Here is a 16,909-nt window from a genome sequence, read left to right as displayed (position 1 = left end):
CAGGCAGTAACGCTGTCTGAAATGTTTTTTACTCTTCTTGGTGAGGAGTCACTACAGGGCAGACGAACAAACCCAAAAGCTAACGTGATCCCGAAGGTTACCAGAAATACCTTCAGAACAGACGGATAACTTTCCAGCTCCCTTCAATAAATCACCGGGACGCACTACCCCACCTTTTCTTTAATGTTTGCATAAGTGAGATGTACAGAGAAAATTAGAGCCGCGTTAAAACAGGAAGGACGTGAGGAACGGCCAAGGAGACGTCCACGCAAATGTTAAATAAAACTCCTATAAAACAACCCGGCCAGATCGGCAGTGAACTTTTATTACCGTCGCAGCAAACAGCTCAGGCTGTGTGCAGCTCGGCGAAGTTTGTTCTGCGCGGAGCCGCAATATTAAAACGTGCATAAATCAGCCCGCTCATTTTCCTATCAAGCATAAAGCTTCTGTCTGCTGGTTATCAGAGGTATTCGCAGATACACACAGAGCGAGTCTATTCGGGGTCCTTCCTCTGTGTGGTCTTTTAGAACTGTCGTTATCAGCTTTCTGTTTATTATTGTGCTCAGTTTAAAGGGAATTTGCCAAGTGATCCCTGGACTCCAATCTTTAGGCCTGTTGTCAGGACAAATTAATTTCTGTGGAAACCCACTGTGCCTCAGATACCATCTAGGAAATGTAGGATTAATGGAGTCCCTGTACAACAAGCTTTGTAGTGCGGCTGCTGGGGGAGGGGAGCGAGTATTGTGAGGAAGTGAGGAATAACAAAAATAAAGGCACTGCACTTTGAGTTACTTCGGGGGGACTTTACGCTTTTTCTTACACAAACTAACATGAGGGATACTGAAAATATAGTGTAGCAAATGAATACAAACATAGAACTTTTTTTTTTTTTAACAAAACAAAATGCATATCAGTAAGGATGGCGGAATTGAGCTCTAATTATCAATATTTTGTATTTTACATAGCCAAGCCAATCTCTACTGGGTCAAAACGGGCTATGGGCCCGAAAACGGGCATACAAAACAGCCTCCCATGAATCTGGGCAGAAAATAACGAAAGTCAGTACACGATCTTTTGGAAAAGGAGTATTACAGCAGGGTTTGCTACAGGGCCAGGTCACAGCTACGTTAGCTGACATTTGAGACTCTTTTTAAAAATTATATATTTCTTCATTTTTAAAAATGTCACTGTTCTTCTACTAAGTATACCTAAAAAGAGACTTTCCCACCTAGGAAAAATGTAATTATTTTCTTAGGGAAGCTAAACTAGAGCTAAATTTAGAGCTGTAAAAGGTAAAACCCCATCTGCCTTCCTGTTTCTCCTTTGTCCACAGCATGGCAGGAAAGGAGAGGAGAGGAGAGGAGAGGAGAGGAGAGGAGAGGAGAGGAGAGGAGAGGAGAGGAGAGGAGAGGAGAGGAGAGGAGAGGAGAGGAGAGGAGAGGAGAGGAGAGGAGAGGAGAGGAGAGGAGAGGAGAGGAGAGGAGAGGAGAGGAGAGGAGAGGAGAGGAGAGGAGAGGAGAGGAGAGGAGAGGAGGACTTCAATATGATTTTATTGATCCTTTTCTCACCTTTCAGCTTTTCATGCCTGTCCATGGTTAGATATACAGGTTTAAGATCTTACAAATTTGGAATACTTACCCTTATTCTTTTCCCTTACAAAATAAATCGGCTGAGAATCTATGGGACAAAGATACCAGGCACACAGGGCCACATTCTGTATGGTTGCCTCTTGTGACTCCCCCGTGAAATCCATGAGTTGTAAATCAGCCCCGAAGTTACCCTAAAGTAGCACTGGAACACCGAATGGATTACAAAAGAAATGAAAGATACCACTCCCTTAAGGTCAAATGTCATAAGCAAAATTTGACTTCCTAGCATGCTGCTGTTACCATATTAGACTGTTAAGAGCAGTGCTAATTGTGCCGCACAGAGCAGTGCATTTCCAGTGCACTCTCAAATCATAAGACTGACAGATGCGGGTGACGAAGCTGCAGCAGAGGGCTCCTTTAACATATCCTTCCCATCTGCAAATACCTCAGTGCACTCTGCTTCTCCTTCAGCAGAACAGGCGCAGTAAGATTGAGCACAGCGTTTGTGTGGTGCCACACTGCGTGTGGAGCAGCATTTAGGGAGAAGATCCATTTGGGGGAGGAATTTTATTAATCTCAAACTCTCGTGCATCTGAGACTACTTTCCTTATATTAAATATTCCAACTGAGTATATTCTTACCTAACTAAAGCATTTAATCTTGAGAGACTTTATGTGCCAGTTTTTACCATTACAGAAATTGAATTAACTCCGTAATTATGAACACAATTACCATTGAATGTTACATGCAATTTGGTGGTAGTAGCTGCACAGCACACGCATATACATTGTTTTTTCATTAAAGACTTATGCTATACAAGCATTTAATTGCAGTAAGCACGTCACTTGCAACCAGTGGGCTGGGTTCCCAGCTGATGGAGAGTCACCCAAACTGTGACAGTTTGCCATAACCGCCAGCCCAGCACCATTAATTCATTCTACTGCACACTCAAATCCACAGCGAAGGCAGTGAAAGGATGCCCAGTGATTTATGCGTGGAGGAAAAATAAAGAAGAAAACAAACTTGAGGGAGGAAGGGAAGCTCGATAACGTCTTTAAAAACTTCATGTACAGGCACTGCTAAAAGAGAAAAAAGAGCTGCTAGTCAGAGGAAAGACTGCACGTGATTGCCACAGCTCTGCTCTTAAGAGCCCTCTGCAACAGGCATGATGAATGGGCGCTTCGGGGTGGGGCCGGGGGGTCAGAAGGCACGACCCGTGTGTCTGTGCAGACACGCCGCCTGGCAGCACCGCCGCGCAGAGCCAGATGCAGGTTGTGCTCGGAGCAAGCAGGGTGGCTGTGCGCTGGAGCACCGCCAGGCACATCCTGAGAGCACTTCACTGCTTCTTTAGAAATGAAAGTGCGTCAGTTCTCCTGCCATGTAAGGAGGCAGCAGCCTGTGGTCAGCCAGGGGCCCAAGGACATACGCTTGGGTTTTTTTTTTTTCAGACCAAGATGGCTAAAAGCAAAGACTGGGAGCACGGTCATGGTGTGGTCTCACTCGGGAATGGGAAGATCAGGGTGCACATAGGTGTCTCTGCAGCATCCGCAGGAATACATGGGGCAATGGTCACCACACATTCACTTGCTGTTGTCACACAGTTCAAACATGTGTGACATGTCCCGTGTCACAGCATCTGTTGGCTTCTTACTGATGATCTCTGTTCGTGCATTCATCCCATTAGATTGATACGCTGCATCTCCTCGCACATTGCAACTCAGGTTGCACCACTACCACGTTACTCTATAAAGAAGGCAAACTATTTCATATGGGCTAAGACTACTTCAGAAATTATGCAAAATAATTCTGATATCACTCATGCAATCTTTTGTTCAGTCCAAGCAAATCTGCAGTTCATGTAACCCAGTCTAACTTCCTGAATACCAATACTCCTACATCAATTTATGTCAGCTGAAGGTCTGGCCCCACATACTCTCCTCAACTTACTAAGAACCCATTTCTGCTGACACAATAATACTACAGTGGTCTCCAGCTTCACCTGCCATTCTTTCTGTACAAATCTTTCCTACCTACAAGTGCACACATGGCCGAGAATCCTGCAACACTGCAACCAGAGCTTTAGCAAGAGGTATCCATGGACAACACATGCACAAGAAGTCAACAGGCGGTTCATGATCATCATCATTCAAGTAACTTAGAATCAGTTACCCATGTGATTTCTCTAAATACAAAGTGATCTGCAACTTACAAATCTGAATTCAAAACGTGGTCATGTGAAACATCAAAACACAGAATGCAGTTACAGCTCAGTCCTTGGTGGGTGCCAGTCGCTGCTATAAAACTATCGCATAGATCATTTATTCAGAGGAGGAGAGTATAGCAAGAACAGAGGTTGAAGCATTTCCAGATTTGCCAAGAAGTAGGTCTTACCGGTGAGGTAAAACATTTAAGCTTTAATGGAAAAAAATATAAATGCAAATATATATAAAATGAACCATGAAATAAGCTTCTTATGGAAATTTGTGCCTCATAACATGAATGGTACATGCATTTTGTAACATGCCAAGCCCCCTGGACGTGTACTTTCGTTCCTTCCTCACTCCTGGCACAACAACCACAACAGGAGTTATCTAATGGCACCGGCAAAAGTTTTCCAATTTGGGGATCTGCAATCAGTATCTCAAGAGCCTGGATAAACACGCAATCATATGAAAACAGACAGGAGGAGAAGAGATTTCACTGGGAGAAAAATGTGCCTGATGGGAGGGAAACCAACTGCTGTATTTTGCTGCAGCTAAGTTTGCACAGGCTGGAGAAAGCTCTCAACTACTGCAAGATCCCCATGCACTGCAACGTAGAAGTACTGCAATTCCAGCCACATCGAGCAAGTCCTGTGTAAGAGAGACAGAGCCACGAGATCCCCAGCTCCCAGTTCAAAAGGAAGCCCCTGTCTGACGCTGGGCACCGCCAACCACAGCACCGCATCCTACAGCCGTATTGCGGGACAGGAGCGCTCCTCACATCCACAGGCACTGCCAGAGGCCGTGGGGCAGCAGGACCACACCCCAGAAGCCCTCGTTCAAAGTTTATGAGATATTCCAGATGCCAAGGGGGGGGGGGGCCTGGATACATCAGCAAATGGATTTGTTTTCCCCAACAACATCCCTCTCTGCTCTGCTATGGAAGAAATTTAGCCCTTATTCCTCTTTAATATTCATCGAGTACTGAGCTACATTAAGAGCGAAGTTTTAATTTCAGAAACATTCTGACATTTACAAAGCACAGATTCCAGCCCCGGTTTCTTTTTCCATTATCGCTGTTATTACTAGTATTAGTAGCACTGGAGAAGTGATTAAAAGGTCCTGGACACGTTACTAAAATAGTCTAGATCCTCACTTCAACATCAAGATGACTTCTGTTATTTTATAAACAAGAATAATGGAATTCGAAGCGCTGCTTATTCCTCTCTGCGTTCCGAGATAGAGGTACTTTGGCTATTAAAATCGTCTGTGAGAATAATTCCAAATATTTGAAGCAGAGGCGAGAATATTTACTACATAACACCGAGCACGATCCAGATCAGCTCAGAAAATGTGAATAGAATAAAAGGACAAGAACAGCCAAATCCTGCACGTTGCCGGGGTAGTCAGGGAGAGAGATACCTGACGGACGCCTACAGCATTGGTCCCCACGTTTATTTTCAGTGCTCGTTTGCTGAAGCACCCCAGGCTTATGATTCTACAGAAAGGGCAGTTTGAGCTGCAATTTTGAACAGTGCTTTTTTGCTCATGGAGGGAGCCCAGCAGTTTAACTACACGTGTTTGTGCATCAGCCCTCCTTTCCGTAGCGTTCACTAAATAGAAATTCAGAAGTCTTAGGCGTAGATTAAATGCTTTCAAAAATCAATTCTGGGCTGGCATATAAGTTAACCGGTCTGACCTTCTGATTTACAGAGTAAACACTTCTTTAGGAAACAAAGTGTGGGGATATTTTATGTTTCCATAATTATTTGAGATAGTACCACCCATAAAATGAGAAAACGGGGCAATATTTAAGGACGTTTATCCGCGGATAATTGCTTGAGGTATTAAAATAGGACTCATTCTGAGGTTTGAGATATTGTAACATTAAAATACGTTAACAAAGGCGACATCCAATACACAGCTCAGCCAAACTGTACCAAACGCTTTGAATTTCACGAGGCGTTGTGAAGAAGACAGTCACGTAGCCTGGTTCCTACTTGATCACTCCAAGTGTTTAACTCGGGAAGCTTAATATCAACACACGGAGGGATCAGGGAAGCAGCAGTACGATCCGCAGTTATTCTGCTGGCTAAAGAGCATCTTCCAAGCTACTGCAGGAACCACGCAAAGCAGCCACAAAACACACTTCCTCAGCTACACGTTCCTGACGATGGAGCGCGTATGTAATGCCCAAGTACTGCTGTGCCTCGCAACAGCATTTTTTTCACTCTTACTACTGTCAACAGCAGTGTAACCCCAGAGCTTTCGAATAAACGTTTGCCTTAGTTTGATCATATAAGCGTGCTACCCAGTAATTAAATCCAGTTTGTATTTGTAAAGTGCACACCGAGCAACAGTGCGCGCAGAGCTGAACCGCGCCGTGTTGGTACCCACCGGCTCTCAGTTCTGGGAAATCCATAAATTCATTTGTCAGAGGTGGAAATACTTACACCAAATTCCTGCTAAATCTTTTGAAACGGTTTGCTCAAACTCCTGACATAGCGCTTTGCTCTAAACAAATTTCTAGACAACCCTGTGATTTTCCATCTCTGAAAATATACCGTTTCCCCTCCACGAAACCAGAACAGAGGGTCTGAGAGAAAGGAAATTATTAAGCATTCTAGTGGGTTTTTTCCAACAAAAACTAAGATAGAGGTCAATGAATAAGTATGTGCAGGCTGGAACTTAAATCCTCTGGGGTGACTGTAGGCTAATTAATAATTAATGCCAGAGACATGGTGTTTGAAATGCAGATGTGATAACTGGAGGCCTGGCAAAGCTGTTCAGAGGAAGCAGATTTGGATGCTATAGGGAATAGGCACTCCCTTGCCGGCTGGCTCTGAAAGCAGACCTGGGTGCAAAGCAGGGCCTATGGTTTAGATTATATTCCCCTCAGCTGTTAATTACCTGAACCTACTTTGAAGTTTTTCTCTTTTTATCCTCTGCATGAAAAGAGATTGGTTCAGCCAAGGGACTTGAAAAAATGATCAAATACATGGAGTAGAGGAGGGGAATAGAACTTCAGATATAAAGGAGATAAGGAAGAAAAACACTCAGGGAAACATACAAGAACACATTAGGAAGTGCACGAGTGTGGCTGGCTGTCGGAGCACGGCGTGCTGCTCTCGGTTATTCCAGCCATTAAGTAAACCCCTGCGCATTTTATGAACAGATTTGTTAAAAGGAATCTCTCTCTGTATGTATACGGTTTACATTAATTATTTGATGAAAGTACCGTAGGTGATTTTCTATGCTATTTTTAATTCAATAAAGTCATTTAAACCTCCTTATGTTTGGGGCTATTTAATGAGGTGTGCAACATTAACAGAATCACCAATGAGCTGTTACTACAAGGATCCAGATTTTGCTCAAACCTCTCCTTCTCGCGAAGGAGGGAGGCGCAGCAGCACCGGGTTGCGCACTGCGAGCGGAGGGGCAGGTGCCGGAGGTCCCTCAGCCCCACGGGCTATTTCCACAGCGGGCACGGAGAGCGGGCGGTTGGGGCCCGGGCGCCCCGGCTCCAGGCCTCGCCGAGGAGAGGGAGAGCCCTCGAAGACGCGTGGAGCGCCGGGGAGCCCTTCCCGCAGTGCCAACCGGCCGCCGAGCACCGCGGTCGGGTCGCGCCGGAGAGCTCCGGGCGAAGTGCGGGCGGCGGGACTCCGTGACGGCCGTGCCGGCCCTGGCAGCGCGGAGCCGGGCGGGCCGGCTGCTCCTCGGCCGTTCTCGCTTCGCGGGGGCACATCGCTCCCTGTTCAAAGCGCCTTTTTGTGACGCTCTTCCCCACTCGTTAGAGCGCGTCGTTTCAAAGGCTTCCACCACGAAACTTCCCAGCAACTTCACTAAAACCCCGTGAACAAAACGGGCAGGGGGGTCTTCCTTTTCTTTCTTTCTTTTTTTTTTTTTTTTTCCTTTCTTTCTTTCTTTCTTTTTTTTTTTTTTCCTGGAGGACGGCAGGACGAGGCGCTCCGCCTTACGTCACGCAGCCCAGCCCGCACGCACACACACACCTGCACGGCGCTCCCGCTGCTGCGCTGCGGGCGGAGCGGGGCACCCCCAGCCCTGCCGCCCCCCGGGCGCTCCGAGGGCTCCATTACGGCACCGGGGCGTTAAGACAGTTTGATATTAAATCCCGCTCATTTCCTAGGTGAGGGCTGCGAAGTGAATGTGAGGCAGCATTAAAAGGGAATTGAATTTGCATTCCTTCTGCTACAGGCACATGTTTACATGACCTTTAAAACAGAATTAAAGCTGTATCATCAGCAGCTGTAGGCAATTCACATTACTAAGGCAATCAAATCAGAAGGCTAAACTAACTATAAAACATAAATTAAACTGATAGAGAATCACCCTAATTCACTCGGTTTACTCGCGGTTTACTTATCCCCTACTAGTAATTTCGGAGCGGTTCGCAGAACGGGCAGCGCTCGGAGGTGGCACTCAGTGCCGCTGTCCGGCGGAGGGGCGGCCCCGGAGCACAACAAAGGCACAGCCGATACCGGCGGAGACCGCGAGGAAAGTTTGCGGAGGGTATTTCCCGCCGCCCCCCGCAGCCCCTCACCCCTCGACTTTGATTTATTTCTATTTATTCCTAGCGGGCAGCGGAGCTCTGGCACGCCGAGGGGCTGCGGCTCCCCTTTAATGGCTCTTCTCCCGTGCGCGCTTCGATTTGTCCTCGGGACTGCTCTGATTTATGGCTCTCCCGGCTCCGCACGCGTGCGGCCCCGCTCCCCTCCGCTGCCCCCCCCAACCCCCCACCACAACCACCACCACCACGGGGAAAGGGCCGCCGTGGCCTCGGGTGGCTTTAACCAGGAGAAAGAGGTGCCGGGAGAGAGCACGGCCGCGTGCCGCGCGGTGCTGGCAGCTCTCTTCACGCAGGCCGGGGCTCGGGCCCTGGGGCTGTCCCGAGGGCAGCAAGGAGGGGGGGGGGGGCGGGTCGGGCGGGGGCCGGGCCAAGCCTCCGTGCGCTGCGCTGGGGGCTGGCACCGTGCATCCACCTGCGCGGCACCGTCCCGTGTGGCGAAGCGAATCGCAGAACCCCGAGTCTCGTGTCCCTGAGCTCTCCCTGGCATCGCCCGAGAGCGATTCGCGAAGGAAACGTCTTTCAGCGGCACAGCCCGGCCTGAAAGTTCCGATTTTATAACGGCTTTGATTGGCGCGACGTGGATGAGACGGGGAGTAAACTTGCCACTAAAGTGTAAACATTTCATCTGCGCGAAAACAAAGAATTAGCGGTGCCACAGAGGTATTTCTAAGCGTAAGCCGAGGAGTGACGCGGCACCTCGGGCTGCAGGAGGCGTTGAGATCCCTCTGCAGGACCGCGAGCATCACAGAGCGATTTGCGGGCTGAATGAGAAAGGTGGGAAAACGTATAGTTAAAAATAAAAATAAAAGCACACATTGAAATTCTTCGGTAAACCGAGAAACAGCGACGCGGGGATCTGTCATCCTCGGAACAGAGCTATTTGTCTTCGATGTCTCATTAGTCGACAGAGGTTCAATAGCACGAGGGTTGGTGCTATTTTCAAATCCAAGCCACTCTCCTTTCAATATGCCCGAGCAGGACTCTGCTGTCGGGAATTGTGTTTTAACTAAATGATGAAAATGGGAGGTGGGCCCTGGGCTGCCAGGCGGCCCTCGGCTCCCCGTGCCCGGCGGAAGGGAAGCACCGTGGGCAGAACCGCGGCGCTCCGGTCCGGGAGAACCGGGCACAGCGCGGGGACCACGCGAGGCTCAACCGCGCGGTGAGGAAAGCGCCTACGTAAAGGGAAGCGATCCGCATTGTCGTGCGGATCTGTTAACTCCTCCCGTGACCTTACAGCCACGCACGGCGCGAAGCGAGCCCCTCCGCCTGCTCTGAGCACAACAAACCCGACCTTTCCCTCCGTGGATTTAATCCTGGGATCACGCGACCCACGGCGAGAGCGGTGCCACGCTGCAAATGGGCGTTTTGCACGGACTTCCCGGACTATTTTTGCTCTCAGCTGCAAACCAACCAAGTGTTCGATGCAATACCTGCCGCACAGCCGCCGAGCTGGCAGGGAGCAGTGACGTGCTCGTGCACAAATGAACGACATTTTTTTTTTCCCCCAGCAAGTACATTTCTCAAACATTAACAGCGTGGACCAAAAAAAAAGAAAAAGAAAAAAAAAGTATTAAATCTATATCGAGAGATAATAAATGGCGATCGGAGCAGAGCAGCGAGGAGCCGCACAGAACGATTTGGAAAGCGCAGCGGTTAGAAGACAAATGCCATTTACCTTGCGGTTCTCTGCCCGTGCCTCGCCCATTGTCCCTGCCTACCCTGCTCCGGGCGCTGCCCCGCCGCCGCGGGGGGGTCGGTGCTAACGGGGGCAGTGGGGGCTGCGGCCGCTCTGACATTGGGACAGTGTTCATTTGCGAGCTGTCCGTCCGCCACAGCTGCGGCTCTGCGATGGCACTGCGCTGCTGCGGCTCTCCCTCCTCTCTCCCTGCACAGCGTTTACTCACGTTCGAGAGCAGCCAACAGAGACCAAAAAAAAAGGAGGAAAAAAAAAAAAAAAAAAAAAAAAAAGGACTAATTGAGCTTGTGTCGGTATTGGCTAATTTCTGCTATTACTCCGTAAATTCCTCTTTTCCTCCCAACCTTCCCCCGTGCAGGTTAGGTTTGCACAAAGCACCTCCGCAGCCCGGCGGTGCTCGTCCCAGCGCCTTGAAGTACACAATGAGAACCTCAACTCCTGGCTCCGGGAGCGCCGAATGCCCTCCCGGCCCCCCCCCCCCCCCCCCCCCCCCCTCCCAGCTCTGATTGACTCTGTTTGGAAATTTGCACTTGTTCCCACCGAGCGCAGCCCGACTCGTCCTGGCTCCGGAGTGAACTTGTGTTGAAGGTGAAGTTTTCAATCTAGAGGTCATGACACCGAGCCGCCGCTTACCGCTCCGAGCTTCATGCCGTATTAAACACAATCAAAACGAACCCCTTTTAGACCTCTTCTTTTTTTTCCTTCCCCCCCCCCCCCCCCCCTCCTCCTGCGGATGAACAATGAGGAAAAAAAAAATCTCTAAAATATAATAAACGCGTGATAACAACACCGTTCCTCGCGCTTCTCGGGGAGCTCCCCGCCGCACGGAGCCGCACCACCGCACCGCTCGCACCCGCACACCCGGAGGGAGCTCCGGGAGCCCCGCACCGGGCACGGCCGCCCCCGTCCCCCCACGGAGAGCGGCCGCGGGGACGGCGCTGCCTCCGCCGGGGTTCTGCCGCTCCGCCGCCGGCCCCGATCCCACGCCGGGAAGGGCGCTCCGAGCCGGGGGGCTCCGAGCAGTGCCCCCCGAGAGCGGCCGTCCCGGCCGAGCCTGCGCCGGGCGCGGGGACTCCGCCACAATGACAGCTCCTCCACTTCAAAGCCGGCCTTTCTCTATAGCGACTTCTAGCTGCCCCGAGACGGTAGGCTTCCTTCGGCTATTGTGCGAGCTTTTTCGTGCCAAAGATTTAGCAGGAAAGGAAAAAAAAAAAAAAAAAAAGAAGAAGAAGAAAAAAAAGAGAAAAAAAAAAAAGGGAAAAAGAAGAATAACGCCGGGGGTTCGCTGGGGAACGGGGAGCGTGGAGGCAGCGGAGCCGAAGGGCCGCAGAGCTCGGTCCGAACCCAGAAACTTTTTTTACTTTAATGGGTCCCGGTCTATGAAAAATAAGTTACAAATTCTTGCAACAGTAGCTTTGCATGTACTTATTTTTCTCCCATGTCCAGACGGGGTCGGCTATTGAATAAGGCTCTTTTATTCTGCATGGGGCAGGGGATTTGTGGCCATGGTCCCCCTTTTATTCCTCTCTCTATGGAAACCCAGATCATGGGGAGAAATATGCGAGGCTGAATAAAGAAAAGCAGCAGAAAGGACCGCTTGAGAGCGGCATCTGTTACACTTGGGAAGTTAGACTGACAGGAAAGAGCTAAAGAAACCCTCTCCAGCAGATTAGTTAGAACAGCGCCGAGATTTAACTATATGCAGATAAAAACACTTTAAAATACCCCAAACGCGCCCAGAGGAGGCACGGAGCCTCCTCCGACGGCAGCGCCGTCCCCGACCGCGGCACAACGGCTACAAATCCGAGGACGGGACGGTCGGGTTTACCTCCCCGCCGCGCTCTGCCTTCATTAAGCGGCGGAGCTCCGCGGCTGTTTGCACGGGCGGATGGGACGTGAAAAATTGTTTCGGAAGTTCTAAGCGCCGATTAATTTTCAATAATTTAGTTACGTTTTTATACGGCGTGGAGGTACATATAGATCTATCTATATATATATCCTCTTCCGCTCGCTCCGGTGATGTTTATTTTGAGGAGCTCGTGAAGGCGGAGAGAGGAGGGGAGGAAGAAAAAAAAAAAAAAAAAAAAAGAGGAAAGGAAAGGAAAGGGAAAAAAAAAAAAAGCGGGCGGCTGCGGTCCCTCTTTATCCGCCCTCCGCGGTGATGAATGCGGCGCTCCGCCGCTGCCCTCCGCCGCAGCCGCGCCTCTCCCAGGGACATTTGTCATCCCCTGACCTCCGCGCTGACCCCTCCTCGCGCTCCCGGCCGCTTCCCGAGGAGCCGCAAACTTTCGGCCGAGTTGTCCCTGGGCCGCGTCGCCCGACGCGAGCCGCGCCCGAGGACCGGGACCGCACCCGGGGAGCCGAACCGGGGGGCGGCGGGGCGGGATCCCGAGGTGCCCCCGGGCAGCCCCGGCCGAGCCCCACTGCGGGCAGCGCCGTGCCGGAGCCCCGGCGAGAAATTCCCGGGGCTGTTATAGTGGTAAAGTAGGAGAGCGGGGCTGGAAGGGGGCCGGGGGGAGCTCACCTTCTTTCTATCAATTTTCCCATTTTCTTGAATTTTCTTCAGATCTGTCTTCTCGGGGAAACTAATGCCTTAATGACTTTCTGGTAGCTGCAAGCCTTCTTTTATTTCTGCTAAATGTATGAAAATGTATGCAAATTTAAATCAAGCTTAACCTAGGCGCTCTTGCAATATATTTAATGGAATTTCAAACCAATAAGGGCACCGCGCCGCGGCCGCCCGTCAGCGGCACCGCCACTGCGCAGCGCGGAGCCCCGCACGGAGCGGGACGGCGCGGGGAGGGGGCGCCGCGGGGTGACGGCCGCGCTGAGCGCCCGTGGGGGCTCCTGCACGGCTTTCAGCGGGTTTTATTGTTCGCTCGTTTGTTTGTTATTTTCCCTCCTCGGGAGCGCACGGCCCGGGGCAGGCGCTGGGCGCTCGGCGTGACGCGGGGCGACGCGGGGCGACGCGCGGCACCTCGGGGAGCGGTGGGGCGTAACGGAGCGGGGGGCTGCGGGGACGCGCTCGCCGGGGTGGTCCCGCGGCCGCCGTTCCCCCGCGCGGCACCGCCGCCCTCCCGCCCGCCGCTCCCCATTTAAGCGGTGCCCCGCGGCCCCCCCCCGGCCCCGCCCGGCGCGGAAGGAGTTAAGCGGCGGGGCCGCGTCGCGCCCGGCCCCCGGAGCCGCGGCGGAGTGATTCACTTCCTGCCTCGGGCCCGCGCGGCGCCCGGCTCCCCGCGCCCCGCCCCCCCGCCGGCCTCCTCGTCCCCCATTGGCCCGCGCGGCGCGGCCCCGCCGGCGGCGCGCCCCCATTGGGCGCCGCGGCTGCCAGTCGGCGGGCGGCCGCTGCCCGGGCCGCCGTGCCGGTGGATGTCAAAGGCTGAGGCGGCGGCGGCGCCTCAGTATAACTCGTGGGGGCTGCGCGGCGGCCATGGCCACAGCCGCCTCCAACCCCTACGGCCTGCTCGGCTCCGGCTCGCTCGCCCATGCGGACGGCGCGGGCATGCAGCAGGGGAGCCCGTTCCGCAACCCGCAGAAACTGCTGCAGAGCGAGTACCTGCAGGGCGTCCCCGGCAATGGGCACCCGCTGGGCCACCACTGGGTGACGAGCCTGAGCGACGCCGCGCCCTGGCCCTCGGCGCTGGCGGGCGGCCCTCTGGAGCAGCCCGACGTGAAGCCGGGCCGCGAGGACCTGCAGCTGGGCGCGCTGCTGCACCACCGCTCGCCCCACGTCTCGCACCACTCGCCCCACGCCAACCACCCCGGCGCCTGGGGGGCCAGCCCGGCGCACGGCGGCTCGCTGGGCCCCGCCGGGCAGCCCCCCCCGCTCGGCGTGTACCCGCAGGCCGGCTTCGCGGTGGGCGGCGTGCTGGAGCACGGGGGGCTGACGCCGCCGCCCGCCGCCGCCGCGCAGCAGCCGCCGCCGCCGCAGGGGCTGCACCCCGGGGAGCACGGCGAGCTGGGCGGCCACCACTGCCAGGACCACTCGGACGAGGAGACGCCGACCTCGGACGAGCTGGAGCAGTTCGCCAAGCAGTTCAAGCAGCGCCGCATCAAGCTGGGCTTCACCCAGGCCGACGTGGGCTTGGCGCTGGGGACGCTCTACGGCAACGTCTTCTCGCAGACCACCATCTGCCGCTTCGAGGCCCTGCAGCTCAGCTTCAAGAACATGTGCAAGCTGAAGCCGCTGCTGAACAAGTGGCTGGAGGAGGCCGACTCCTCCACCGGCAGCCCCACCAGCATCGACAAGATCGCGGCGCAGGGCAGGAAGAGGAAGAAGCGCACCTCCATCGAGGTGAGTGTCAAAGGCGTGCTGGAGACGCACTTCCTCAAGTGCCCCAAGCCGGCCGCGCAGGAGATCTCCTCGCTGGCGGACAGCCTGCAGCTGGAGAAGGAGGTGGTGCGGGTCTGGTTCTGCAACCGGCGGCAGAAGGAGAAGCGCATGACGCCGCCGGGCGAGCAGCAGCAGCACGAGGTGTACGCGCACGGCGTCAAAACGGACTCGGCCTGCCACGACCTCTGACCGGGGCTGCCGCCGGCTCGGACCTGCCCGCGGCCGCCCGACCCCCCCCCGCCGCCGCCGCCGCCGCCGCCCGACCCCGCGGAGGGGCGGCCCGGGCTGAGCGCCGCCCGCGGACGGCCGGGGGTGCCCGCCGCCCGCCCCTGGATGGGCGCTGCTCGCGGACACGGGCGGGCTTCGGTCCGCGTTAGGACGGAGGAAAACGAAACGAAACGAAACGAAACAAAAAAACAAAAACAAAAAAAAAAGCGAAAAAAAAAAGAAAAACGCGAAAAAAAAAAAAACCCAACAGAAAGGAAAAAGACAGACGTGTGCCTATGAATAACCTTCCAGCGCCTTGGTTATATCAGCTGTATTTCAGGTGAATCTGTTTTACAATAGACTAGTTTTGCATTTTTAAAGACTTCTATAGCGTTTTTAAATGGCTGAGGTGTTTTACTACAAACTGTACACAATATTTGTGAGCTAATTTGTACCGAATCGAGCAGTCCCGCGTCCCTCCCTCCCCGCCTGGCACCGAGCGGGGACGGGGCAGGGCGGCCGCCACCCTTCGTCCCACCCCCGTCCCCCTCTCCGTCCCCATCCCTCTGCCATTCCCATCCCTTTCCCCGTCCCCATCCCTTTTCCTCTCCCCTTCCCGTTCCCTTTCCCATCGCCGTTCCCGGGGCTCCCCACCACCAACCAGCTCGTTTCTCACAGCTTCCCCCTTCCGTCCCAACGGCTCCCCCCCATCAATCGGTCGATTTCCAATCCCTGACCTCCCCCTTCCAATGAAAAACCGGAAGAAAAAAAAAAAAGAATTAAAAATAATAATTTCCGAGCGATCCGAAATGAGGCATCACCCCCAACCTGCGGCGTTTCGTACCGCCCGGGGTTTGGGGCTTTTCGGTCAGCGCCAGACGGAGAGGTCTGTAGTAAAACACCTTCGTAATTCTGCGCTTTGGCTTCGGAAATCAGTTTCTCTGTGTTTTGTTTCGATAGCGAAAAGAAGGGGGGGGGAGGGAGGAGGGGGGTCGCGATTTGGGGGGAGGGGGCGGGGGGGAGCAGCATTTGGTTCACGCTGAGCTTATTTCCGCGTCACAGGGATGCTGGATTAGTGGAAAAAAATATATATATAAAATTATACCTATATAATATTATATATATATATATATATTGGACCGGGAGGGGGAAAAAGAAAAAAAAAAAAAGAAAAGAAAAGAAAAGAAAAAAAAAAAAGGAGAACAAAGTCAACACAACGCTAATGCCATACCCCATTCTTTCAGCATAGGGAAGTGCCGAGCCGTGCCGCCCCCCTGGACGTTGTGCACAAGGACGGGGCCCCGAGCGGTGCGGGCCGGGCTGGGGCCGTGCCCCGCTCCCCCTCCCCCGGCCTTCAGATTTTTTCCTTTCGACATTTCTATTTTTCAAGTATTTTTCAGTAAGCGCTATAAAAAAAAAAATTAAAAAAAAAAGAAAAAAAAAAGAAAAAAAATTAAAAAAAAAAATTAAAAAAAAAAAATCTCGACACTGAGGACCTGCCTATTTCTGCCAACTTTATAACTGTACAGTTTTGTATATTAAACGTTTTTTGGAAGTTATTAATTTAAAGAAAGATCATTTAGTTTATTCATTTAGTAACTGATGTATAATAAACGCTATTTTCATTAAAGGTTGCTTTTTTCAACTATTTTATCCAAAATTGCCTATTGCAGTTGCCAACGATTATTTATTTTCAATAAATTCCGCGTTATGTTTAAAGAAAAAAAAAAGTTTCAGAAAGAAAAACAAAAAAATAATAACAAAAAAAAAAATAATAGAACCCAAAGCCGAACGAAGCCGAGGGCCCAACGGTGCGGGGCCGCACACGGGGGCAGTCGCTGTACGGGTGGTGCTCGGGCGGAGGGGTTTCTTACCGACGCAATATTTTGTTGTTGTAAAAGGAAGAATTAAAAAAAAAAAAAAAATCAACGTTAAAAAAAAAAAAAAAGAAAAAAAAAAAAAGGTTTAAATAAACGTTTTTACAAAACGCACGGACGCGTGGTGCGGTGCGTGGTTTGTGCGCGGGCGGCCCCGGCCTCGCCGCCCCCTCCCCGCTGCCGGCCGCCCCCGCCTCGGGCTGAGGGGGACGCGGCGCTGCCGTCGGGCGCGGAGGGGCGGGGGGTCATCCCGTGCGGCGGCCGCGCGGTGAGCGGTGCCCGTGGGAAGGGGTCGGGCCCGGAGCGAGCGCGGACGGCACTCCGCCCCGCGACCGACGAGGGACGCTGCGGCGCGGGGCCGTGAGGAGAGCGGGGGCTGAACTCTGCGCGACGGGCCCGGGGGGAGGGGGGGGGGTCA

The 16,909-nt window shown here is 52.9% G+C and overlaps 2 protein-coding genes across 13 annotated transcripts in view; one reads left to right on the top strand and one right to left on the bottom strand.

Annotated features, from left to right (window-relative positions):
- The window catches only part of LOC121110641, a 79,457-nt gene extending 66,614 nt beyond the window's left edge, over positions 1 to 12,843 (bottom strand). For all 12 annotated transcript variants that reach the window (XR_006939166.1, XR_005859487.2, XR_005859489.2 and 9 more), the window contains exon 1: positions 12,599 to 12,843. The gene's annotated coding sequence lies outside the window, so the exon portion shown is untranslated. The remainder of the gene's footprint in view (positions 1 to 12,598) is intronic.
- Positions 12,844 to 13,430: 587 nt separating this feature from the next.
- On the top strand, positions 13,431 to 16,389 carry POU3F4 (POU class 3 homeobox 4). The gene is made up of 2 exons (XM_003641077.6): positions 13,431 to 14,954; positions 15,859 to 16,389. The coding sequence occupies exon 1, from the start codon at positions 13,505 to 13,507 to the stop codon at positions 14,594 to 14,596; it is 1,092 nt and encodes a 363-aa protein (XP_003641125.3). The 5' UTR covers positions 13,431 to 13,504; the 3' UTR covers positions 14,597 to 14,954; positions 15,859 to 16,389.
- The last annotated feature ends 520 nt before the right edge of the window (positions 16,390 to 16,909 follow it).

The sequence above is a fragment of the Gallus gallus genome, chromosome 4 (genome assembly GCF_016699485.2).
Source record: "Gallus gallus isolate bGalGal1 chromosome 4, bGalGal1.mat.broiler.GRCg7b, whole genome shotgun sequence".
NCBI lineage: Eukaryota > Metazoa > Chordata > Aves > Galliformes > Phasianidae > Gallus > Gallus gallus.
This window is presented reverse-complemented; position numbering and strand designations above follow the sequence as displayed.